The sequence below is a fragment of the Tachypleus tridentatus genome, chromosome 2, assembly GCF_004210375.1.
Source record: "Tachypleus tridentatus isolate NWPU-2018 chromosome 2, ASM421037v1, whole genome shotgun sequence".
In the NCBI taxonomy this organism is placed as follows: Eukaryota; Metazoa; Arthropoda; class Merostomata; order Xiphosura; family Limulidae; genus Tachypleus; species Tachypleus tridentatus.
This window is the reverse complement of record NC_134826.1, coordinates 151,360,688-151,388,257: the sequence shown is the minus strand read 5'-3', so window position 1 is coordinate 151,388,257 and position 27,570 is coordinate 151,360,688. Positions and strand designations below refer to the sequence as shown.

Below are 27,570 nucleotides of genomic sequence, written 5' to 3'. Positions count from 1 at the left end.
TGAGGAAAGTGGTTCAAACAGAAGTAAAGTGAGAAAATGAAGGATCACATTAATATCCTAGTCTGGAACATCAGACCATCTGGGGAAGGGTGAAAAATCTGGAAAATATATATTAGCATGGTAAGGACAAGGGAAGCAAAAACTTGACAGTACTGAAAAAATAAAAGGCATAGGACAGAGAGTCTGCTAATCTCAGAGTGAAGAGATTGAAGACCCCGAATTTAATAGCCTGTGAGAAACTCTGCCAGTCAAGCAACAGTAGGTCCATCTATAAGGAATCCCTGAGTCATGGTCACTAAAAATAATAAAGAAATCATGGAGACAAAGGAAGAGGTACTGGAGGGAAAAGTTGTTGACCAATAAGGAGTAATCAGAAGGACTCGTCATAGAGTGGTGTAGATGAGAGAGAGATCACTTGATGAAGTAACTGGATAAGAAGGTAAACATAAAGAAATCTACGTGACCATTCCTGGCTGAAAAAATAAATAGCCATAGCCCAAGGATAAAGTACCTGGGATCAAAAGAGGAGTAAATTGTGATTGAAGTATGTAGCAAATGCATCAATGTAACCTGTGTGGGAAAAACTCTGCTAATTGCATAGCTACAAGTAAACGAGGTCATTTTCCATCAATTCCTAGCAAAGTGACAACACTCTCAAACTTGAGGAAAAAGAAATCGAGAGGCAGACTGCCTCCGAGAAGGTTTCCTTGCTGGGCACCTTATCATCCTTATTACCCACATCACTCATCAGTGCCTGCTGAGAACAAATTCTCAATTACGTGGTATGGCACTTCTGTTCTAGCACTGCACCACTGGATACAGGAAAACAACCACAGCAAGACCAAACGTGTTTCCCTGTGCTACATGGACCCCTTTAGGGATGGTCTGGCAGTCTCCCAGGTATTCCTAAGAGAGTCTTTGTTTGCAGTGGAGAATCCCCATCTGCAAGACAGGCCAAGCTAGGCACTCTCTTCAATTTGATTAACCAGCCCACTTGATGAATATGGCTAGCCATCTTCAGTTTGGAATGAGCCAGAAGAAGTCAGTCATTCATATAATGGTCGAATCACAACCCCAGACTATGAGGATGGCAAACAAAAGCTCTGACCATGCAACAAAAGACATAAGGGATAGAAGCAAGCCTGAAGGCCGGAGCATGAAATTGACAAACCACCCCGTGATGGTCAAATCAAAGACATGGACGAGACTATGGTGATATATGGATGTGAAGATAACCATTAACAACGTCTATCTTGGTCATTCATAAGCTTGGAGAAAATACCCACCAGAGGGTGAGAAATGATTCCATGGTGAAACAGGACAGCTTAATGAAGTGATTCTGGTGACACAAATCAATGACGGGCCTTCAATTCCAAGTTTTCTTGGGAACAACAAAGAGTCTGGAATAATAACTTGGTGGACAATGTAGAGCAATTTGTATGGCTTGCTGAGATAGTACTTCCTGAACCAGTTCCAAGAGATCCTGGTTCGTCATGGCATTCTGCAGCAGAAGGAAGTGAAGAAAAACATGAGACACAGGAGGTGGGGAAAAATAAAATCCTGAATTTTTAAGATAAAACCCAGTTATGCTTGATAAAAGGATGCCAGTATGGAAAAAAAATTAGCAAATCACACTCCTACAAAACCACAACTTACTAAGTGGACATTGATACTGTTGTCAACACGTCGTATGCCATTGAAGACAGCAACAAGATAAGGCACTCTAAGAAGAAGTGATAGTTATGAGTCAGGAAGGGAAGGAAAACTGTGACAGGTGCCATATTTGGCTCTGACCGAGGTAAACAGGCAAAAATGTTAGAAAATTGTGATATGTTGTTGCGCTAATTCAACTTGTGATTTCAAAGACTCAAGAATCACGTAAAAGGACATATTTCTGCAGAAATTTGGTCATATATAACTCCCAGAGATGAAACGATGGTAAACAGACACAAGTTAAGGTCATATCCCGACCTAGAAAGTCCCAACAACAAAGAAACCATGTATGTAAAGCCAGAGTCAACAAGAAAAATGAAAGGAGAGAATGTCCCACAAAATCTTTCAGTATTTCAGTGGAAAGCCTCAGAGGAAAGATAGACAAGATAAGACAGAGTGGGAAAATTTTGGAATGGATCATACTTATGACACATTCAGGGGCTACACCCCAAACATGGAAAATGAACCCTCATAACTGCTAATCCAGAAAAGGCAGTCTGCACAATGACATGGAAAAGAAATTTGATCCAAAGTTCATGGGGGTCAAGGCATGTTAATTCTGTCACTTACTTGTGAAGCACATTGGTCAACATGTATCCAAACATCTCATGAGAGGAAAACCAAATAGGAAAGGGAAGAGTGTTCATGTAGTAAGAAAGGACATGGTTCACAGGAAATAGAGAAAATGGATAAAACATCACATATCTGAGAAACAACATCTAAAAAGACTGTATTAGGACTAACCAACTTCTCAGGCAGGGAATGGAAAAGAATTTCAAAATGAGTAGGTGGAAATACGTGATCCAAGTCTTTGTCTGCCTGAACAGGCTCATCTTGCTCAGGAAGAAGTGAGGTGAGATCTGAAGACAGAGGATAATTTATGTAATGTTTAATCTCCCAACAAATAGTTCCAGATAAATTCTCTTCTGGGTTGCCCACACAAGAGGCCTGACTTGTCACAGATTTGATCCATGAAGTGGCAATATGGACTACAGAATTCTTAATGAGGAAGAATCAACCAATAATCAAAAGTATAAACAACAATGCAACTGTAATAAAGTGGGATTAAATTGAAGTTAAGAAAAAACTGTTTTAATATTAATTAGAAGTGAAAGTATATGAACATCACTCTGTGAGTACACTAAAGACGAATATGTAACTTTAAAGAAACAAAATGGAACAATCTCAACATATTGTTCTGCTCTAAAGTATTTAAAAATTATTTATCATATCACAAAACAAAATATTTTATTTGAAAATAACTTTAACAAAGGTGGTCTTTACTTTACGTCCATACGATTCCGACAAATTAAAAAAATATACACAAACAGAATATTAAACACAGATTCACCACACATTTACATTATTTATCTATAGTTGTACCACTTTTCTTTATAGGTAATTTATTTTTGATGAAGAAAGTATTTGAAAAAATAAGTTTTATTACTGAAACATATTTTATAATATTCTAAAGCAATATGTCTAATGTTTTAAAAACTAAAGAAAATATATTCAAGTTCTTCTAAGAAACTTCAAAAATAGCAGGAAATCACAGTTTTAGCTATATCATAATCTTAATTTCTTGGTAGTAACTAGAAAGACTAAAATTAAAATACTTTGACCACAACAGCAGATAGACAATCTTCTGATCCATGCTGATACAGCAGTAAGTCTACAGATTTACAATGCTAAAATCAAGGGTTTGATTCTTCTCGGTGGACTCAGCAGATAGCCTGATGTGGTTTGCTATAAGAAAAACACCTACACAATCCTTCCTTTACATTTCTAGTATATCATCACACATTTGCCAGACGAATTAAAGCACCGATATTAGTTATGGATCTTTGCTATTAGTGGAAAGCTTATATGGTCAATGATTTGACTTTTATGAACATTAATGGTTGTCAGAGAAGCAAAGTTAGTCAAGTTAGCAGAGCAAATTTCAAAAATGGCCTTCTAAGTAAAGAAAGTGCAAAATAATGCAACCAGATTATTATAATTTGGATCACACATTTAATATAAATTTGTACCTTCCTCTGTGGTGGTACACTCTCAAATTTTCATTGAGGCACAACTCTGTAGCAAGTAGAACAGCATTTGTAGGATTTTACGATGTGTTTATAAGCACGTTGACCGCACATCATTTCTTTACAAAAATCACTTAAAAGGTTATGTTAAGATTTTAAAGTCTATAATATTTTGATTAAAGAAGAGAAAGACAGAATCTTAAACGTTAAGTAAACTTATCTTATAAATCGATTGAGGAAAGTTTTTTTATTTCTCTATGTTATATTCTTAAGAAATAAGATTTGGGGACACAAGTTTAAGTTTTCAAAAACACTGACTAATGTCCAATGAGGATAGTTTTGTGTTTGTTACAAGATGACATGGTTATTGATTGATATGTTGTTGGCATTAGAGAAGGCAATAACCTTACGAGATTTTAACACACGTTGGAAAACGTGGCATCTTCAGTGACAAGTAGTGATGAGTTTTACTATAATATCAGTGTTTTTGATGTGACAATAAGATAATAATAAATCTACTAAATCTTCTAATCTCTAATTATTTATTTACGATGTACATGTGCCTTATCAGCACATGTAAACAACTGTTAAATTCACATGTACATCAAGAGCAGTAAATGTGTCATTAAGGGAATTAATGATTTCTTAGAAAACAAGTTGTGGTTTTAAAATGTTTTTCTCATACGTTATACTATGTTACATTAATATTTTGATGTAAATTTATTAAATAAATGCTGATACAGAAAGATATTTCAATCTAAAGGAAATAACAATCTTCACAGCTCCAATTCTAATAAATTTCAATAAGAAGATTTCCTTTAACCATACGAGTCCTGCTGTTAAAGTTTTGCATCTCAGATTAAGTAACATCAAAATTTGGGGTTATTTTTCTCATTTACTTATCAAACCCAATGTTTCGTATTTCAACTTAAATTACTAATGCACAGTTGGAAAATGACTGATACAATAAAAAGAATAAATTTATACTAACCTTTAAAATACCAATGAATGGAGGAGCTGCCGAAGTCAAATTAAAAAGATAAAAGATGTCGAGAGTTCCCTCTCCCCTATACTTTAAAACACCAAAATCTCCAGTTGACAGTTCATCAGCAAGGAGTTTAAAATGAGATATATTTCCATAGTTGTCAGGGCTGTATGTAAGTTTCCATTTCTTAAAAAAAATACAATCGAAACCTACTAAAATAGAAAACAAATTTAATAAGTACATATTTTTTACAATCAAATTTACAGAATTTGTATGTCATTAAATAAAACACATCATAAAATAAAAGATTTGTAAACAATGTTTCTGATTCAAGCTTCAATAAATATTTCCAGATCTAGGAGCCAGATCCGACATAGAAAAGTTAGGGAATATCTTTTGAGTCAATAGTGTGGCTATGATATCAGACATACAGTTGTACACTAAAAACAAAGAGTCCACCATTAAACTTTATTTAAATTACAGTAAAATTAAACTTCAATATGTGTAACTGTTAAAATACTATTGTTAAATAACTATAACTTACGTAGATTCTTGCAATGAATAAAAGTAAATTAAAATAATCACTGTGACATCGACAGGTTAATTAGATTGTTTCAGAATATATTTAATCTTGTCATGATCACCACACTGCACAACAATTAACAAAGGTTTAACCTAGCTTCATTACTGTTTGTACTGGGAAATGAGGGCTATATTTAATTACTTTTACATCAACAAGTACGTACTAACAATTACATGATATCAACAACCACTTGATAATATCACCTGAATTAACTGCTTTGGTTATGTACAAAATAATGGAATAACATACTAGGTGTCCTGATAAAATATTTAGTTGACATTTGATGAGCTATTCTTTTGTTTGTAATTTATATACCCAGTATACAAATCATAGGAATAAGAATGGGCTTAAGCTTCTAAATTAAACATATACTGCTTTCTTTCACTAGAACTTCATAATAAATTTGTTTATATGTTTTCAATAGTATTTGAAACATTAATTTTACTTCACCTACATTAGTTTCCCAAAATTAAAGGATACAAATCACTCATTCATATTTTAACTGATCAGTACAAGAGTCACACTGTCTCAATCCTTAGAGTAGAGAAAATATTTTAATTACTTCCTCATAAATATTGTTACTAAAGTTAATTCTTCAAAACTGCAAACCAAAACATGTTATTTGATGTTTTGTTTTCCAATTTCAAGTTCATATCACAAAATTCATCAAAAAAACCACATAAAAAACTCTTTAAAAAGAATTTAAAAAATAAAATTATCTACATGAATTTATCAGAATGTAAACTTACAAGTAAAGGGTTCTTGAAAACTTAGTTTCTATGTTTGACTTTATTTATGTAGAAAATACTTTTTAACGATTGTAACATTATTTTTGACATTATGAAATTATTAAGTCCTACAGAACCCATTGTCTGTTTTGGTTAGCAAGGGAATGAATTTGTTTCCAAACAATTCAGGTGGAAGAATTAATAATTTATTTTATCATCAACTTAACAATCAGCATACAAACAAAAATTCTGAAATTGTTATAAAACACTGTTGTTTGATCCATGGTGTTATTTTAACTTTTCCTTGCAATATTTAAAAGACTCTCCAACATTTTTCACCAATGAGAGATTTCATTAAGTGAAAACTTGTATTACAAAACTTAAATTTTCTAATAATAACAGTTTGAAGAAAGAAAATACTTCCTTATAACCTTTGACAAAAAAGAATGAATACAGAACTTTTGTAACCTGACAAATATATTAGCCATAATAAAACCAAGCAAAGAAAATAGGACAGTAAATCTTCATCAGTAAGAACATATGTATTAAATAATAGCAAAATAGCCATAAACTAAACAAGGATCCAATATTTAGATGAAAAACAAAACTACAAAGACAAAATTACATCTGAAAAGATGTTTATAAAAAATTAGATTAGCTGATTCTAATATTTCAATAAAGTATCGTTCACTTAAAGTTCACAAAATGAAATGATCAGTTGCTATGTTGAAATATTAAACTTCTAATAATAAAATGACAAGTTTCTTACATCTTCGAGAAGTCATACATGTTGTAATTACTATTAAAGTAAATATTTTGATTTCAGTTCTGTACAGAATGTTAAATTTAATATTTATGTGTCTAGTCAGTTTTGATTTGAAGTGTCTCTACACTAAAATCTATACCGTCTTATTTCTTCTCTTTCAACACGGAACATGGGTTAAACGAACAGGTTTACTTCACAATAACAAAATGCTAAACACACTCTCCTCACTTAAACAGTTTTACATCTGACAAACAAGTTTTAAAATTATATCTATAATGAAATCAACAGGTCGAATCTCTTAACATTGAGTACGAATTTCAAACACAAAGATGAAACAGCAGGATGCTCTCAGATGTGCTTCTTCTGTGAAGTAAAATAGCAGTACAGTGTTTGGCATCACTACGAGAATCAGAGCGGACACAAATGGCATGTCATGGCATAGAAAACGTGATTTGTAGTTTGAAAATACTATGTTTATGGATGAACATATTCATTCACTACAGACTATAGACACAGGGTTAAGATTGAAAGTGTGCCTGTTAAAAGATTCAACAATCACACAATTTTGTTATAATGTTTTGATCAAGTCAGCTGCAGGGAAGTTCTAGAGTCCTTATTCTAGCTGCAAGGATAGGTGGCAGCACAAGTTTTGAAATAAAGGGTATGACATATTTTTATATTTAATAATTAAATATTATTAATTGATTGTCCTCATAATTTCAAAGTGAATAACATTCCTTTTCCTCCTACACGTGTTTTGTAGATAAACGCTACAAAGGTATTGGATTTGCAATATTCCTACATTAAAACCAATACTGCTATTATATAAATGAAATTAATGATGTATTCGTGAAGATTGGTTCAGTTTCACAACTTACCAGCTGGAAGTCTTGAACATTTACTCTTAGCAGTATCTGGTAGATAATATAGTTTCAAATCAGTATCTAAGTCAACTAAGTTGTTCACATATCCTTTATCCAACAGAGTGAAAGGTGTAATATCATCTCCATCAATTATTTTCACAAAGATGCTAGAGGAGGCTGACCTTGTGTCCTTTTTCACCAGTAAAGTGAAGTTATAGCTATAAAAATAATGTGGAATTTTATTACTGACATGTCAATAAAAATATATATAATTATACAAACATGTTTGACTTATTTAAGTTCTTAAATACCATGACACTTTAAACTGTTTAAACATTAAATAAATAACTTGTTTGTAAACAATTCCAACAAATACATTATTTATTACAAATAAACTGATTACATATGTAAATCACCACCTGTTTATTTGACTGGAAAGAAAATGCTAGGTTAGTTCTACTCTAATATACAGAATAATGTTCTAACCCACTCTTACAATAGTGAAAAAAATATATAGATCATAAACAACATTCACTTAATCTACTTCTGAATACTAAAATTCTAAAGCACTTTGTACAATGATTAAATTTTTAAAAAATTCATTAGAGATTCACGATCTTTTTCTACCTTGATGATGAAACTTTAGAAAGACCACATCAGTGTTCAAAACATCACACATTTTAAAAATATCTTCCTTACTGTAAAAACTGTAATACAGAAGTAAACTCAAAATGAAAACACCAATTTTGTATACATTTTATAAAGATTTTACCCACTGGTGTTTCTTTAATTCCCAAGGTTTAGTTTATATACTTTTCAGGAATTGGGTTTTTGTCGAACCTGTCTGTAGTTTTATAACAAGGTTATTTCACAGATTAAAAATTCTTTCAGCAACTGATTTCTTGAAGAATCATCACCTATAATTTAGATTTATCATTTGTGTCTTTTTCAATGTTTTAGCTTTCGAAAATTTCATTTTTCTTTCTTATTTTTGGTAATTATTCCATGTTGCCACAATGGAATCTATCCTTAAAGCACTGAATACTAGAGGCACAATTGTATCTTTAATTCTCAGTAAAATATGTTAAACATTAATGAGATGAATTATTCAGTGCTCCTGAACAGTTCATTAAAGCATCTTTATAGAATAATAAACTTACAAACATATTGTAAACAATACTTAATCCTAAAGTATTGAACAATTTGAGGGCATACACTAACAAACAATTTGTATTTAGTTAACAATCACTTTAATTAACCAATACCTTGTCTTTCTGGTTAAAATTGTTCAATGACTAAAACAGTAACAAAAACATGATACATTAGAGAGAACAAGCCTTTTATATTCAATATGAAGAGTATAAGAATTAATTTATCACATATTTAACAAATATGTAAGAGAATAGAAATCTCAGACAAAACATAATGACATTTTGACTCTCTAGTCATTAAATTAAATGTGGCTTGGCTTGGCCTGGTGGATTAAGGTGTTCGACTCGTAATTTAAGAGTCGCAGGTTCCAATCCTCATCGCACCAAACATATTCGCCCTTTCGGCCGTGTGGGCATTATAGTGTGACAGTCAATCCCACTATTCGTTGGTAAAAGAGTAACCCAAAAGTTGGCAGTGGGTGGTGATGAATAGGTGCCTTACCTCTAGTCTTACGTTAATAAATTAGGGACAGCAAGCACAGATAGCCCTCATGTAGTTTTGCACAAAATTAAAAAAAAAATTAAATTTTCTTGTTTAACTTCATTAATCATAACCACTCTTTCCATTGTTACTTTCATGTGTTTTATTTGGTTTTCCACACTGATTGTTTAATTTTCCACTACATAGGAGTCTGAGGGTTGTCCTTTTCTTACAGTAACTAAAGTAATATCCTAACTAAACACAAACATAACAGTGAACGTATTTTAAGTACGTAATTCAGACGTAATTCCTTTCTTTTTTACAAATACAACATATCTTAGATGTACACAACCTCCTCTTGGATAAGTAGTTGGTGTGTTTGGAAATTTGCACAAAGCTACACAAGGGCTACGAGAATTCTCTTGGATAATATAAAATGTATATCCCAACTTAGGTAACCTAAATATTTTGAATATTTATACATGCCACCCACAAACTTTTAACGTTATTATTTGCCCAACACTTCATGTTGGCTTTTATCTCAGCACAACTCACAAGCATAACTTCATACCAAGTTGAAAAACCTTTGCATAAACACCTGCTTCTTGTCTTACCTTTGATGCACATGTTCTTTAACTTTACTTGATATTAATTAAAGTATCATGCTGTACTGCACAGATGCCTCTAAACAATCGTCGCATGACTGATAAGCTAGTGGTAGTACAACTGTCAATTCTATGTTAGTACCCTAAAGAGGATTGAATTTATAAACTTGTATACTTTTTAACTAGATAATTACATCACAGTTTGTTAGACAACACCTACATACACATCTTAATTACATCACAGTTTGTTAGACAACACCTACATACACATCTTAATTACATCACAGTTTGTTAGACAACACCTACATACACATGTTAATTGCATCGCAGTTGGTTATACAACACCTTCGTACATATCTTAATTACATCACAGTTTGTTAGACAACACCTACATACACATCTTAATTACATCACAGTTTGTTAGACAACACCTACATACACATCTTAATTACATCACAGTTTGTTAGACAACACCTACATACACATCTTAATTACATCACAGTTTGTTAGACAACACCTACCTTAATTACATCACAGTTTGTTAGACAACACCTACATACACATCTTAATTACATCACAGTTTGTTAGACAACACCTACATACACATCTTAATTACATCACAGTTTGTTAGACAACATCTACATACACATGTTAATTGCATCGCAGTTGGGTACATATCTTAATTACATTATACACACAACATCACAGTTTGTTAGACAACACCTACATACACATCTTAATTACATCACAGTTTGTTAGACAACATCTACATACACATGTTAATTGCATCGCAGTTGGTTATACAACACCTTCGTACATATCTTAATTACATCACAGTTTGTTAGACAACATCTTAATTACATCACAGTTTGTTAGACAACACCTACATACACATCTTAATTACATCAGTTTGTTAGACAACACCTACATACACATCTTAATTACATCACAGTTTGTTACACAACACCTACATACACATCTTAATTACATCACAGGACAACATCTACATTGTTCGCAGTTGGTTATACAACACCTACATACACATCTTAATTACATCACAGTTTGTTAGACAACACCTACATACACATCTTAATTACATCACAGTTTGTTAGACAACACATACTTAATACACACAGTTTGTTAATACACATCTTAATCACAGTTTGTTAGACAACACCTACATACACATCTTAATTACATCACATATCTTAATTACATCACAGTTTGTTATACAACATATAGATACTGTTAAGGCTTAACATTGATGAATCAATAAGGATACGCCACTCTTGCGGGTCATGGTCACAACCCAAAGCATGTGGCACGGGTCTCATTGCTGAAGGCAGATTAGGGTATTCAATTGACTTGTTGTTTTTGGCAGGGAAACCAGACACGTCAGTAAAACAGAAGTAACAGTCCGTCACATGGTCTTTCTGTTCTCGCCATATCATCGGGACAGCAAACTGCATTGTCTTTCGAGTGCCTCTGAGCCAAACTCTCAGACAAACAGCACATGTTGCACAACAAATGTGAGATGCCCATTCCTGCTCTTGATCACCAATTTTTACAGCCGAAGTACAGATGATATACTTTCTTCACAAGAGCAGTCATTGAGCGTCTCTGACGAACAAGCGTATACTCGCCACAAATATAGCAGAATGTATCACGGCTGTTACGACATTGACGAGTCATATTGACCGACACCAATCGTCCTGTAAAACATCTAACTTACTTGTTACAGTGCTACTGAGGCAATGCTATATTCTGAAACAATACGTGCACACTATATGGTCTATATTAATCCAATGAGCAGCATTTGTGTATGCAAACCACTTTTATAGCCTGCTGAGACAGTGTCAAGCTGGCTCTGGCCTGGCCGGGCTGCATATTTCCACAGAACAGCTTCCAACCTGGCCTGATTTCATGCCTGGACATGCCCAGACAGCACAAAACTCTTACAGAAGCGAAAATTTGTGGACACAAATATAAGAAAAAACATGATAAAACTGAAGATTTCGATAAAACTGTACGTGATGAACAAATGTGGATGTGATTTTCGTGATCAGCAGTCAAAAATCTATAAGGAAAACCCACCAATGTTCAAGAAACAAATACTTTGTTCTGCAGAGTAATCAAATAACGATAAATTTTCCTTTTCTGTTCTAAACTGTTGGGACACTATTTTAAACATTTTGGTTTTTCTCGGTAGCAACATTATTTGTCAATTTACATTTACACTTTGCAGGTAATATTTAACTTTAAAACCCTAACCAAATATACTTTAAGTTACTGAAAGTGTTTTAGTTTAAATATTACTGATCGAAAACTGTTTATTCTCTTTCTATGATCCACCACATCTCAATTCACCCTCGCAAGTTGTTTTGAACATTTGAAGTCCTTCTGCTTTTCATAATTCTTCTAATTCATCTTTAGTAAATATTAATTTATATAATTAAATGATATAATTTATGAAAATAACAGTGAAAAGTAAAAACCTAAATGAAAATAAATTTTCAACACTAAGGTAATTTGTATTAACAGATAATTAACTTTAGTTGAATACAAAACCATATCATTACATTATGATTTGTGAAGAAAACATTCTATGGATGCCATTATCATCAACTTATCTAGGACAGAAGATAAACACCAAAATAACACAGATTATGATAAAGATTCTGTTTGACTGGAATTACAGATGTAACAGACTGGTAAATATTACTTAATATAAATAACTTGTAGTATCATGCTGAGGAGACTATTCCTACACTTCTTTTACTCGCCCTGATACGAGCTTATACATTTAACATTGTGCTCAATACCTACAAAGCACAAAAACAACAAATATTAGAATGATGTGTTTACAAATATGTAGTGATAACCAACAGAATACTACATTGACTATATTACTGAAAAACGACATGAACTAAACCATAAGTAGTACAGGAGTGAAGAAACAGATCTTATTAGAAATTCAAGAAAGAAACAAATACTTTCTTCCTTTAATGTTCCCCAGTGGCGCAGCGTTATAGAATAACCCAATGTGTAGCTTTGTGCTTAATTACAAAAAACAAACATATATCAAGAAGCAGATATTGCATTAGTGGTCTCCAATAAAATTCTTCAGTGCATATCTTAGTATGGGAATGACATTTAGTTAAAATTATGAAAACAACTTTATGTTCACACAAACCTATATTTATATTTCAAACATATTGTGTATTATACACAGCAAATAGCTCAGAAGAAGTGAATTTACCAAAATATCTCCTTTTTATCACAAACCTTCCACCCATCTCGGTACTATTTACATATCTTAGCCAGCGTTTTTTAATTTTGTTTTACAATTTTTTTTTAAATTAATGTAGATGGAGGAAGAAATGCAATCTTAACAATGTGGTTCCATCTGTTTCATTTTTGCATGTTATAATTGTGTTTTGATAAGTTATTTAATGATATAAAAATTATTTATTGCACTAATACTATTAGTATAAAAAGTAGGGTTAGTTTCATTGACAGTTGATTGAGAAAAAAACACCCCAGTTTTACTTGTTTGTTTGTTTTAAATTTTGCGAAAAAGTGCATGAGAGCTATCTGCAAAGTCATCCCTAATTTACTTGTGTAAGGCTCGAGGTCAACTTGTGCTACTCTTTTACCAATGAATAGTAGGATTGACCATCACATTACAATGTCCCCACGACTGAAAGGGTGAGCATGTTCAGTGTGATGGGGCTTCGAACCATAACCCTCAGATAACGAGTCGAGCTCTCTTACCACCTGGTCATACCCGAGTTGTACTAGTAAGTACTTTAGTTTTTGTGTTTCATGTGTATCCATTATTTATTTTTTATAAAAGTAATTAAAATGTAAAAAAAAATAAAACATTTCTGGCTAAATAAAGTAAAATAAATAATAATGTTAAAAATAATGTTTATGTTGTTGTTTTTTTCAATTTTGCGCAAAGCTACTCGAGGGCTATCTGTGCTAGCTGTCCCGAATATAGCAGTGTCATACTAGAGGGAAGGCAGCTAGTCATCACCACCCACCACCAACTCTTGGGCTACTCTGTTATCAACGAAGAGTGGGATTGACTGTCACATTATAACTGTTACGGTTGAAAGGGCGAATATGTTTGATGCGACCGTGATTCGAACCCGCAACATTCAGGTTACTAGTTGAACTCCTTAACCCACCTGGCCAATAAGTTTTATGAGATAGCTCACCAGTAATTCACTTGTTATTTAATTGGATACCATAAAGAGAGTTACAAATTCTTCTTGTGAACAGTAATCATATGGCATGAATACTAAATAAACATAATTCAAAAGGCTATAAGAGTAAAATGTAAGCACAAAGAGGTGTCTGCCTTTGCTAGGTCTAAGCTGTCTCGTATAAACAATTCTGATTTTTAGTTACTATCTACAGTCATTCCATAAAGTAAAATGTGGAAATAAAAAAATTATTTCCCAGTTTTCCAAGGTTATGGTGGTTACGAGGTCGGTCAAAATCAACCAACTGAATAACGTCAGAGTGAAGAATATAAAAAAATAAAATGCAAATGTTTAATGGAGAAAAAATCATTTATTTAGGGGGTTTCATTGTTATACACACGCTATTTAAAATTTTTCAGACGAAGAAAAGTATTTTAATCTTATCATGAAGATTACTTTAAACTTGGAACAGTCAACACTCTGACACTGTATAATTAAGAAAAATAATTTTAGAAAAATATTTAATTAAAATTTCTCTTTTTTGACTGAGGTGTAGTAAGAAACTTTTAAAGTTTATTGAAAGCTTGCCAAATTTCAGAGTTATAGTTTACTAGGATGTATAACTGGAAAGTACTGTTATACGTTGCCTGCTGCGATAGGGTGATAGGGTCAAAGGTAAGAGTTGATGACAATATTACATTAAAATTCTTAGGTCTAATATTAGTAATATATCTTATTATAAACAACAGTAACAGAATGGACTCTACAGTTGTGCAGGAAGCCAACTGCAATTAACACACATCAAAATGTCATATGCTGTTATTCACATACTAATTAATCCTTATTTGTTTAATGAGAAAACAAGTTTAATATCAAACAGTCCAAGAACTGTTGCAGACATATACAATTTAAATCTATCACCAACGTGGAAGTCGCCAGATCATGACTAACTCCTCCCTCCATTAGATGCAAGATCTAATGACTGTTCATCCTTTACAAATATGAACATAGTGCCACCAAATGTCTCTGGAGTGAGTATTTTTGTATCGAACTTCTAAAGGGTTTTCCATATGCGCTGACTTTAGGAAATTATATCCATGAGTCCATCATGATTTCAGATCGATGCACATTTAATAACGTAGTTTGAGTTGTTTCTTTTGAAGTTAAGCACAAAGCAACACAATGAGCTATCTGTGCTCTGTCTACCACAGCTACCAAAATCTGATATCTAAAATGGTAAGTTTAGAGACATACCACCATGCCACTAAGAAACTTTAGTTTTGCATATTTCTCTAAAAAACATCTTCCTGTTTCCCACTCTGGCAAAAATTTTGTGTCCAGAGCATGATTTTTCAAATTGCACGATAAACGGCGAGAAATGATGGTATATCCCAATAAATTGTAGTAGCAGTGAAAACTCACATGATAAAATACAAGTTACAGATGATTTGCCCCATACTTAGGACTAAGTATGTTCATGAAACTTGTTTAACCCTGATTTGTTTGATAATATGTAATATTACAGTGATACTTATGATACTTCTTTTTCATACGAGTAAAAGACAAGTCGAATAAATTGTAAAAACCTTAAGTTAGTCTACACATCTCGTACTGCTTGATTTTTTACAGAAATAAAAGTAATTGTTCATGTCTTTCAAAAACCAAAAAGTCAGTTTTATGATTATGTTTTCATTTTAAAATATCAAAAACAAAAGCTAAATGTTACTCATAAATACAATTTCATATTCCATTTAAAGATTGAAAACATATATGGTATGTATTATGGAAGTTCTTGATGTATTCTTTCCACATTATTATAAGTGCTTTATAGGAGTACCCGACAACTAGAACGAAACAAAACACTACTAGGAAAATAACTACTTTATATAATTTAAAAAGAACTGTTACCCAAAGGATGTTCTTGAGGACCCAGGGCCACACCGGTGTAATGGTATAAGGTGGGACCAAGTTCCACACTGGTGTAATGGTATCAAGTGGGACCTGTTGATACATGTTTACTCATTGAGAGCACATGTACAAAAAAAATATAAAGTGTGACATCACAATACTTCCTGTTCCTGTGATGAATGTTTTCCTACAGGTGGCAGCACTTATCTCAATATTCTTAACACTCCCACTTAATTTTAAGTTTTACACAAACTCACAATTACTGTCAATCTGTTATTATAATCATCACTTTATCTGCTTCATTTATCCATTGGTGCAAGTCCAACATTATCTCTCAACCTTTCAAATGCATTTCCAGTATTTCCATACTTAACTTTGAACACCCACTTACAAACTATAGGTTTTCTTCCAGCTGGTAATTCAACCAGATCCCAAGTGTCATTTTCCTGTAAAGAGTCAAATTCCAGATCTGTGGCTGACTTCCACTCCTTGTCACTTGACATTGCTTCACTTAATTGCTTGGCTCTAACATACTGCATAACTTTGCAGTGTGACAAACTGATTCATTTGCTGCTGCCATATCAGCATACTCATCGTATCCATAGCAGATGGGGGTTTCCTGTTTCTTACTGGTCGTTCAGCTTTATCTTTAACTTTAACTTCTGTTTCTTGGTCCACTATCTGTTCACTTCATAAGATATACTCATTTGTCACAGACTCTTGTCCAAATTCTGTTTCATTAAAGATAGCATCTTGCCGTATGAAAATCTTCCTGTATTTTTCATCATACAGTGGATATCTCTTGGTGCAGTTATCATATCCAATGAAACGTACCTTCATGTCTAATTTCTGTCTTGATGCATCTGGCACATGTGCATATGCAAGACATCCGAACACTTTCATGTGTTCTACATCTAGTTTCTTCCCAAACCATCTCTCATATGGTGTACTACCATCTTTTATTGCCGATATGGATACTCTGCTACCCACATAAGCTACAGCATCCGCCCAGTACACTCTTGGTAACTTAGTATGTGACAGCATGCTTCTTGCTAATTCCACAAAAGTTCTGTTCCTTCTCTCAGCAACACCATTTTGTTCTGGACAATATGCTACTGACATCTCATGATGAATGCCCTTTGACTTCAAATATTGCTGGAACTCATTTGACGTATATTTTCCACCATTATCTGTGCGCAGGGTTTTTATGCCCTCTGCAGATTCATTTGAGTACAACTTCTCAAATTCCTTGAATTTCTCAAAGACTTCTGACTTATGTTTCAAGAAATACACTCTGCAGCATCTTGAGTATTCATCAGTAAATGTAACAAAGTACTTGCTACCTCCAATAGCTGGAGTTTGCATAGGACCACATACATCACTGTGTAACAATTGCAGTCTTCTCTTTGATCTGATTTTTCCCACTGACTTAAATGGCTTCCTGTGCATTTTACATTCAGTGCATCCCTCACAGAAACTGGCTTCATCAGACTTCTGGAATTTGATTCCACTTACATTTCCACTCCTGACAAGCTTCTGTAACTGTGAAACACTGACATGCCCTAGTCATTGATGCCATGTATCCAAGCCATTCATACTGCTGTTTGAGACAACTAAAGCATTCTCAATAACACTGGTCTTACAGTCCAGTTTGTATAGACCATCATTCTTTCTTGTACCCATGCCATGGAATTGTCCTGACTTACCTCAGATGTAACAACGATTAACTCCAAACTGCTCCTACTGAAAAGAGATTGTTAGCTAATTTTGGAATATGAAAGACACTCTGCATTGTGACATGCTTTGAATTACTGGCTTTAAATGTCATTTCTAGTTTACAGTTTCCAACTCCAAGAGCTTCAACAGTTCTTCCACCACCAATCCTATCTTGCTGAGGTGTGCGAAACTTGTAATAATTTGATATGTTCCTCTGGTGTGTCATATACCTAGATGCACCAGAATCCACCAACCATTCCCCATTTCCTATTCCTTTATTCTGGTTTGTTACAAAAGTAACACCACTATTTCCATCAGTATAATCTTCCAACACATTAATATCCACATTCTTAGATTTGTGGATCATTTCCTTCAGTGTTGGACAATTGTGTTTTATATGTCCCTCTCTGTCACATTTGTAACACTTGAAGATGTTATCCCTTTGCTTTGTTTCTTGTGTTCCATGTGGTTTGAAGTTGCTACGAGTGGCTAATGCAGTTGATGATGTTTCATTCGATGTGGTCTTTTTCTTCTTTTGTTCTTCATTAATCAGTGCCTGTTGCACAAATTCTAATGAGATATCATCAGTTTTGGTTTCCAGGACTGTCACAATTGTATCATAGCTAGCTGGCACACTACTAAATAAAGTAACAATCTGAATCTCTTCTGCTATTTCCACCCCAACCTCAGCAAGCTGATCTGTTAATTCCTTCATTTGTTTCAAATGTTCCTGGACTGTCATGCTTTCTTTCATCTCAAATCGAAAATACTTCTATTTCAGGAATAGTTTATTGGCTAGTATGTTCCAATCAAAGTGAACACGCAGTACATTCCATGCTTCCTTAGGAGTTGTGCATGAGATGACAAGATAGAGTTGTGCACCTTGAATATTCAGAACAATTGTTGAAAATATTCTTTCCTTTTTCCTGTTGTTATCTGCCCTTGTTTTACCATTGGCTGTCTTTGCCAATACCTCTGTTTCAGTCTCATGGCCCCATAGCCCTTTTCCTCTTAATAAATGTTCCATTTGAAATTTCCATGTGGCCCAATTATTTTCTCCCAACTTATCAATTGATATTTTATCTTCCATTGTCAAACTATTTTAACCACAACTGTAATATTCCTTTCTTCGATTTAGATTTATTTCTCCCTTTATATGACTTGAGAAAATACAGTGACAATCAAAATTTTACTTACAGTTTATCTTGGTATTTCACAATGGCTTCCAGACAAAGGAAACGACTCACCCAGTACTTGTGATAAAGTATCCATGTAAATCCTGTGCCATCCAACAAAAATTGTAAACTGTTCTATAGTAAACTTCAGTATCTCCTTGATTACTTGAACTAACAATTTTAAAACAATTTCATCTGTTTAAGCACTATTAGAGCATTCCTGGGCCCATAACCTGTTAATATGTGTTTATTCAATGAGAGCACATGTACAAAAAAAATATAAAGTGTGACATCACAATACTTCCTGTTCCTGTGATGAATGTTTTCATACAGGTGGCAGCACTTATCTCAATATTCTTCACAGGACCCTGTTCCACACTGGTGTAATGGTATGAGGTGGGACCCTGTTCCATACTGGTGTAATGGTATAAGGTGGAGTTTTGTTCTAACAGTTTAAATGAACGTTCTACATATGACAAAAGGCAAGTCAAACACAATAATAAAAATGACTAAACAGTGCATAGCACAGTACAATATAAATTAAAAAGATGAGGTGACAACAACATACCAGAGCCAGTAAAGCTAATCCAAGGAAGAAAATTTCAGAAAGTTCAGTGTGTATTTTTGTTGTTTTTGCTTTTACACTTTAATTAATATTTTTCTCATTATGCTACTGGAAGTCGAGTATACTTCTTTACAATAAATTGTAACAATAAAGGAGATAAACATGATGAATGAATCAAATATAACAACCTGCGAAAATGAGGAATTAAACTAAATCATGTATAAATTAGAACTTACCAGTTAAATATCACTACTACTGCTCACAATATTAAATTAATATCAGTAATTATTATTCTTACTTTGCAACTGGTAATAACACTGATATATATTTGTATTTTTTACCAGTAATACCCTAATATACGTAAGCATTTTTTCCAGTGTTAACACTAATATACGTGAGCATTTTTCCAGTGTTAACACTAATATACGTGAGCATTTTTACCAGTGTTAACACTAATATACGTGAGCATTTTTTACCAGTGTTAACACTAATATACGTGAGCATTTTTACCAGTGTTAACACTAATATACGTGAGTATTTTTACCAGTGTTAACACTAATATACATGAGTATTTTTTCCAGTGTTAACACGTGATATTTTACCAGTGTTAACACTAATATACGTGAGTATTTTTACCAGTGTTAACACTAATACGTATGAGTATTTTTACCAGTGTTAACACTAATATACGTGAGTATTTTTACCAGTGTTTTTACCAGTGTTACCACACTAATACTAGTTTTTACCAGTGTTAACACTAATATACGTATGAGTATTTTTACCAGTGTATGAGTATTTTTACCAGTGTTAACACTAATACGTATGAGTATTTTTACCAGTAATAACTGTAACATATATAAGTATTTTTTGCGACTGTCTAATGCAATGTTTGATGCAAAGGCAATTTCGTTCAGTATTTCAAGTCACAGTAAAATAATTTCAATAAAAAACATACCAAACACGTAAATAAATTTATACACCTAAATTCATTACATTTTCACAATGAAACAAGAGGTCAAAACCTCAGTATTAAATATATCACTATCCTTACCTATAATATTAACATAACACGAACAAACACCTTGAAACGACATTAAAAACTACTTGTAGTAGTACTTCAGCACTGGACAAGCTAAAAATTACAAAATGTATATTAAATTATTTATTGGAATGAAGTACAAATCTAGTCATAAAGTAGAAACAAAGAACATTACTTCTGTTTCTTGGTGAAGAATGGAACCTAGAAAACTGAATCAAAACAAGAAGACTGAACTTATGTCGTAAACAGTGTATTATTTATACAGTGTATTACATTATACTTTTGTTAGTTTGACGACAGTTTGTGGGAAGAATGGATTTTGTTTACATTGTTATAGTTAACAGTACAAACTGTTAATTACATTATACACCATTAGTGAGTGCAAAGCTATGAAGGAATATTATACAACTTCTCCCAACTACTTCTCTATTGTTTTGTAACTTTGAACCTAACTCCCTTTTGACTTTTAGTTCAAATTGTTGTTTGTATTTTGTATGTCTAGTTAATACTGACGTACTGGTTATTTTCAAATGTTATTTCAAGATGTCTGTTATGATTTGATTGTTTATTTTAGAACAAAGCCTCGTTATCTTCTGTGTCCACTGGGGAAATCACAAGATGGAATTTAGCACTGTAGTCTTAAAATCTACCACAATACCAATGGGAGAAATTGGCATGTTGGTTGTGTGAAATGCATGTGTTGGATAGTGTAATATTTAATACCAAAGTTTAAGTGTTTCAGACTTCACAAAAACGTGGTTCAACTCGAGCACATACAGCCACATGAAAAAGTTAGGACACCCTATTAAAGCCTGTGAATTTGTGTAACATATTTGGATATATAGATATTTAATCTCAATTTCAACAATACTGATAGATTATAGGAATACAACTAAACAATTAACACTGAAGAAAAGACTTTTCAAGATCTTCTGTAAATGTAATTCTTCAAAAATGCTTATTCTAACTGAGGAAAAGTTAGGACACCCTAACCCTTAATAGCTAGTGTTACCCCCTTTGGCTGAAATAACTGCAGTGAGACGCTTCTTGCAGCCATCTCCCAGTCTCTGACATCGGTCTGAAGAAAGTTTGCCCCACTCCTCAATGCAGAATTCTGTCAGCTGTGAGATGTAAGAGGGGTTTCTTGCATGTAGAGCCTGTTTCAAGTCACCCCACAGCATCTCATTGGGATTAAGATCTGGACTTTGAATCGGCCATTTCAGGACTCTCCATTTCTTAATTTTCTGCCAGTCCTTGGTAAAGTTATTGGCAGAAAATGTGTTGCAGAGTCCAGTTCTGCTTCAGCTTTAATTTTTGTACAGATGGTTTCACATGATCCTCAATCACCCTCTGATACACAGTAGACTTCATGGTGAATTCTATGATTGTGAGCTGTCCAGGTCCTGCTGCAGCAAAGCAGCATGCTTCACAGTTGGTATGAGATTCTTTTCCTGGAATGCTGTATTTGGTTTACGCCAAACATGTCCTCTGTTCTGTCGACTATTTTCCAGACATTGGAATGGCTGATTTCAAAATCTTTTGGGATCTTTTTAAATCCCTTACCAAACTCATAAGCTGCTACAATTTTCTTTCTGAAGGCCTCTGACAGCTCTTTTGCTCTCACCATGGTGCTCACTCTCACTTCAACAGCCAGAAGCACACCAAACAACATGTCTGAAGTTTAAATAGGGAAAGCCTCATTCAAAGTGCTGAGTAACGATCTTCTAATCATGTGCACCTGGTGTGATACACCTGTGTGTGAGTTGAGCCATTTTAAGTGGGAATAAATGTGGGGGTGTCCTAACTTTTCCTCAGTTAGAATATGCATTTTTGTAGAATTACATTTACAGAAGATCTTGAAAAGTGTTTTCTTCAGTGTTAATTGTTTAGTTATATTTCTATAATCTCTCAGTGTTGTTAAACTTGAGATTAAATATCTATATATCCAAAAATGTCACAAAAATACACAGGCTTTTTTTCATAGGGTGTCCTAACATTTTCACATGACTTTAAGTATATATACACATGTCTATTATGGTTGTTTTTTGTTGAATTTAATTCGTCTTTACTCAAATTACCTTCGCAAGTGGTCATCACAAAAACTGATTAAAACAAGAGTAGGGTTCATATACTTATCAACCCTATTGGCAAAGCTAAGACTTTAGCACCTATGAGTACGATATCCAATTCTGAGAATGAAATTTGACCTACGAAAAAATTCAACGGCACTTCACTTGTTTTTAACCAGTGTTTGATCTTTAAATTACAAGAATGCATAAAAAAGGTGCATATAAATCATAAAAACTTACTTTTGCAGTTGGGGTAACCCATCCTTGATACAGAGTTCTCGGGAAAAAACATCATTTCCAATAACTTGTTCCAGTCTTAATATGCCACCATCTTCTTGAGTGATGTAACATGGTAACCCATTATCAAGAAAACACATCCACTGATAGAACATAGTTGTATTTTCTTTACTGGGATCATCAAAATATGACCCATTCAAACAAAATGGCTGTTTATAACCAATTGTCAGAAATTTAATTCTCGTACTCGTCACCAGTTGTATTTCTTTGGTTCTAATAACAATGGATGATCGGCCCATCAAAATTTGTTTCCTTTCATCAATAACTAGAATAACAAATGAAGGTAAACATAATATTAGCATTAAAACTTTCGTTTACTTCTCTTTATGTTATCATATTCCGGTCAAAGTTTCTACCTTCCTGTCCACTAAACAACATACACTGTTCAGACAGTCAGTTTTTATATTTATTATTAGTCATGATAATGACAACAACAAAAACTCTTTACAAACAACCACATGCTATAAAATGACTCGTTACTTCCTATATAGATGATTCATTCATCTCGACTTCTACCAATACTATTTTTGACATATATCCTGCTATCCTTCCTATAAACCTCTTTCATCTTTGTTCATTATTCTTGATATAAGTGTTTAAAAATAATCACCTTCAAGGTAATGGTTTAAATATCAGTTTGGAATATCTATGAAAGTTTAAAATATGAGGAAATAATAAACATTATATAAACATTTTTTGTATATATTCTAATTACAAAGATCAGAAAAAAACATTTCTGTTGGTTCTTCTGTATTTTCATTCACAACCCCTAAAGCACCTTCAAGTTAAATAAATCCTAATTTTCTCTTTAGAAACACGAATTTTTATGCTCATGTAACAGTTTAGTGATGGATCTAACCTATAAAGCAAACTTCATACAAGACTGAAGTTATGTAGTGTATACTATATTATTTATACAGTATATTATATAGTAATGTAAGAACAAAGTGGACTTGTGTACCAGCTTGGTGATAATCTAACCTATTAAACAGATGTTACACAAGTCCACACAGTTCTTACATTACAATATAAATAATACAGTATATACTACATAACTTCAGGCTTATGTAGCATCTGTTTTATAAGTTACATTATCACTAAGCTGTTACACAAGTTTACATAGTAATATTGTATTCATTTCGGTTAGTACCTGTGCCAACATATGTCACATTGAAAGCTGTTATCTAAACTGAATCTCACAAAGATATTAATTGTGTGATTGTTCATGGTTTTGTCGCAAACATTTTCGTGTGTACTTAATGTGTACATCTTTTTATGTGGATCAGATTGCACGATCGTTATTGCAAAAAAATGATATAGTTTCAAAATGTGTTGAAAATTTGTATTGCAATTTTAAACCTATAAAAACTAAAAATGATAGTTTTACTTCTTTGTACAAGTCAATTAAATATACAAATTGATAACGTAACCAGGTTGATCTACATCACCCTCTGGTGGTTTGGTTGTAAACTATTTTCATATTCATTATGTCAACGGGTCCCTTGTTGCTCCTTCATGGAACTACTACGTCATTTCTAGCAAGGCGTCCTGTGATGCCACTTTATAGATGCAATCGCCCTCTACTGCCTAGTATGCAACATGTATGTAATGCTCAGTGACATCTTTCAGACACAAGGTTACTGGGATAACCACTGATATTAATAATAATAAACATCAATGTAAATATATATAAAAATAATTACTGAAGAAAACTGAATATTTTACACTTCAACAATTAGTTAATACACAAAATATGACATTACCTGCAACATCTAATTCGTAAAATTTGTTTCCCTTCATATCGTATCTCAGTATTCTCAAAAATCGTGAACTAATGGTTGGCAGAGAGAAGTCGCTGCTGTTCAAATGCCAGTAGAACTGAAAGTAATATATATATCTCTTGTAAGAAAGTGTGATAGATAAAAAGGTAAGATACTATTAACCAGATAAACCAAATAAGAACAGCCACAACTGATTTAACATTGGCTACATCATTTTTCAATGAAGTTTTTAACAACGTACAGTTGCATATCAACTTTTAGTATTAACATACCAAATAAGTTGTGGCAAAGAGAATAATTATGAATCATAATTCTAAAAATGCAATCAATAATCTCCAGTTACAAGTACAAAAGGAAACAGAACAAGTAGAGAACAAAAAAGGATCAAATAGGATTAATAAGTAATTAAAATATAGTTAAGATGTGAAACATCTAAAAACTTCAAAATTTCAATTGTTTATTTCTCAAAAAGCAGGACATTAGTAAACATTTCTTTAGAACCTCAGGGTTGTGAAAATGTTCATATTGTTTCATATAATAATAAACAGTTGAAGAGTCCAAACATCACAGAAAATGTTCTTGTAAAACTTACAAATGTAAAACACAGATTTAAATAAAAATCTTTGTTGTATCACCTACTTTCCTCTAGTTTATTTTAGACGGTATAATTATTTTTGTAATTGAGTATAATGACATTTAAAAAGCACCAAAAACGTGGAGATGAAATTTAATTTTCTTCTGAGAGGATATTATAAAATGAAATTGGGAAAAGACAAAGTTCAGGAACTAGGTTGAATCTTGGAAAATACAAAAACCACATGAAAGACTTGTAAAACATTTACTCTATAGATGTGGAGGAATAAGTTAGTGAACTGGATAGAATAGTGGCCAGGTGGAAGAAAGCAGAAGGTTGTTACAAATGGAGTTCAGTTAAACTGGATCAATGTAACAAGTGGGGTACCTCAGGGCTCAGTTTCGGGACTTTTTCTGTTTTTTAAAATTTACATCAATGATATAGATGAAGAAATAGTCAATAAATTACTTAAATTTGTAGATGTTATTAAGATCTTAGGTGCTGCTGGCTGTAAAAAGGATGGTGTTAATTTACAAAAAAATTTAGATCATTTGGTGAGTTGGGCAAATCAATGGCAGATGGGTTTTAATTATAATAAGTGTAAAACAATGCATATTGGTTACTATAATTTTAATATAATACGGACGGGGATAACTTCATCAATGTCTTGAATGAAAGGAACCTTAGTGTTATGATTAATCAGTCTCTTCAGCTAACATACAAGCTGTGTGCTGATGCTAGTGGTAGAGCAAATAGTATTTTAGATTGTATCTACAGAAATATTGAATACGAACTTAAAGAGGTTATAATTTCATTGCATAGATCACTGGTTAGGCCAAATTTAGAGTATTGTGTTCTGTTTTGGATCTTTTCCTTCTGAAAGACATTGAATTGTCTGAAAGGGTTCAGAGGAGGGTTACAAGAACAGTGCCTGGGATAGAGTAATTATCATATCAGGAGAGGCGAAGATCTATTAAATTATTTTTTATTGGGAAATATAATAGTTATAGGGGATCTGATTGAAGTGTTTAAAATTGTAAAGGTAACTGATAGTGTTCATGTATCATGTTTTATCATATATAACAGTGAGAACAGTAGAGCTGGGGGGAAACAAATATCAATTTTACCTGGGCATCTTCAGCTGAGACAGTTTCATTTTTCTAACAGAATTGGTTGTACTCAGATGTTGTAGAGGCAGTAAATTTAACTGATTTTAAGAAAAACCTGATAGGAATATGAATGATAAAAGACTGACTAAGTTTTTAAACTTTATTGACAGATTGAGTGTTATTGTATCATAATATTTCATTGTGTATAGAATGTTCTTGGCTTCTTTTTGCCTACAAAAGTGGACAAAGTATAGTTTGAGTTAGTTATAAACTTAACATAATGTTTTCAGATGACATGTAACTCATTAGTCCATCTTCACTGTTCCATCCTCTAAAATAAACTAAATCTGTCAATAAAGTTTAAAAACTTAGTTTTTAAAAGCTTAAAAGGTTCTAGTAACATGATGTAATAATACAACAATTGTTCTTCACAATAACTGATATATGTAAGATTTTCTTCATAAACAGTTATGTTATAAAACCTGAAATAAAATATTGCTTCCGTAAATAACTAAATTTAACACTTGTGCTATACTCAGATTTAAAAAAGTATTTTATACCTAACAGGAAACAATCAAGAGATTCAAACACAGTATTTTATTCTTGTGATAAAAATATGGAGTCTATATTTTGATGTTTTATGGTAAAAGAGAAATAGGAATTAGAGGTATTTGATTGTAACATCAGAAACTGTTCAACATCAGATTGTATTTTGAATATTGAAAATTTAAGCAGTCTCACAACATTGCCTTGTTCTGTACTAACTACAAAAATACTGATTTAAGAACATTTGGAAGCTCATATTCGAAAGATAATGGAAGTCGTCACAATTCAGCTGGTGTAATTTATTTATTTACTTTTTAAATTACAAATATTTCATGAATAACTAACGCTGTTTTAATATATGAAGATTTATTTCTTACTGCTTTGCACAGCTCATGTTCATTCAATGAATAGTTATACTGGATATGTTAGTACACAGATTTCCCTGAGAATGACTAAGAACAGTTCTGATTACTGAAAAACACATTTGTCATTGTTGAAACGCTTCCTGGTGAGACAGCAGAATTTCTACAAACTTACAGTACGAAAATCAGGTGTTTCATTCCCCTTGATGGACATAGTAGATAGCCTGATATGGCTTTACTGTATAAATACACACATGTATTGTTTAAAAATTAAAAATATGTGCATTTAACTTTAAATAAAAACATGATAAAGAAA

At 32.8% G+C, this 27,570-nt stretch overlaps 1 protein-coding gene across 2 annotated transcripts in view; it reads right to left on the bottom strand.

Annotated features, from left to right (window-relative positions):
- Positions 1-3,326: 3,326 nt before the first annotated feature.
- The window catches only part of LOC143245369 (uncharacterized), a 67,092-nt gene continuing 42,848 nt past the window's right edge, over positions 3,327-27,570 (bottom strand). For both annotated transcript variants that reach the window (XM_076491628.1, XM_076491629.1), the window contains 5 exons: positions 24,646-24,760; positions 22,826-23,147; positions 7,681-7,883; positions 4,732-4,937; positions 3,327-3,459 (listed from right to left, as the gene is read on the bottom strand). In XM_076491628.1, the coding sequence (XP_076347743.1) occupies positions 3,394-3,459; positions 4,732-4,937; positions 7,681-7,883; positions 22,826-23,147; positions 24,646-24,760 (912 nt within the window). In that variant the 3' untranslated portion in view covers positions 3,327-3,393. The remainder of the gene's footprint in view (positions 3,460-4,731; positions 4,938-7,680; positions 7,884-22,825; positions 23,148-24,645; positions 24,761-27,570) is intronic.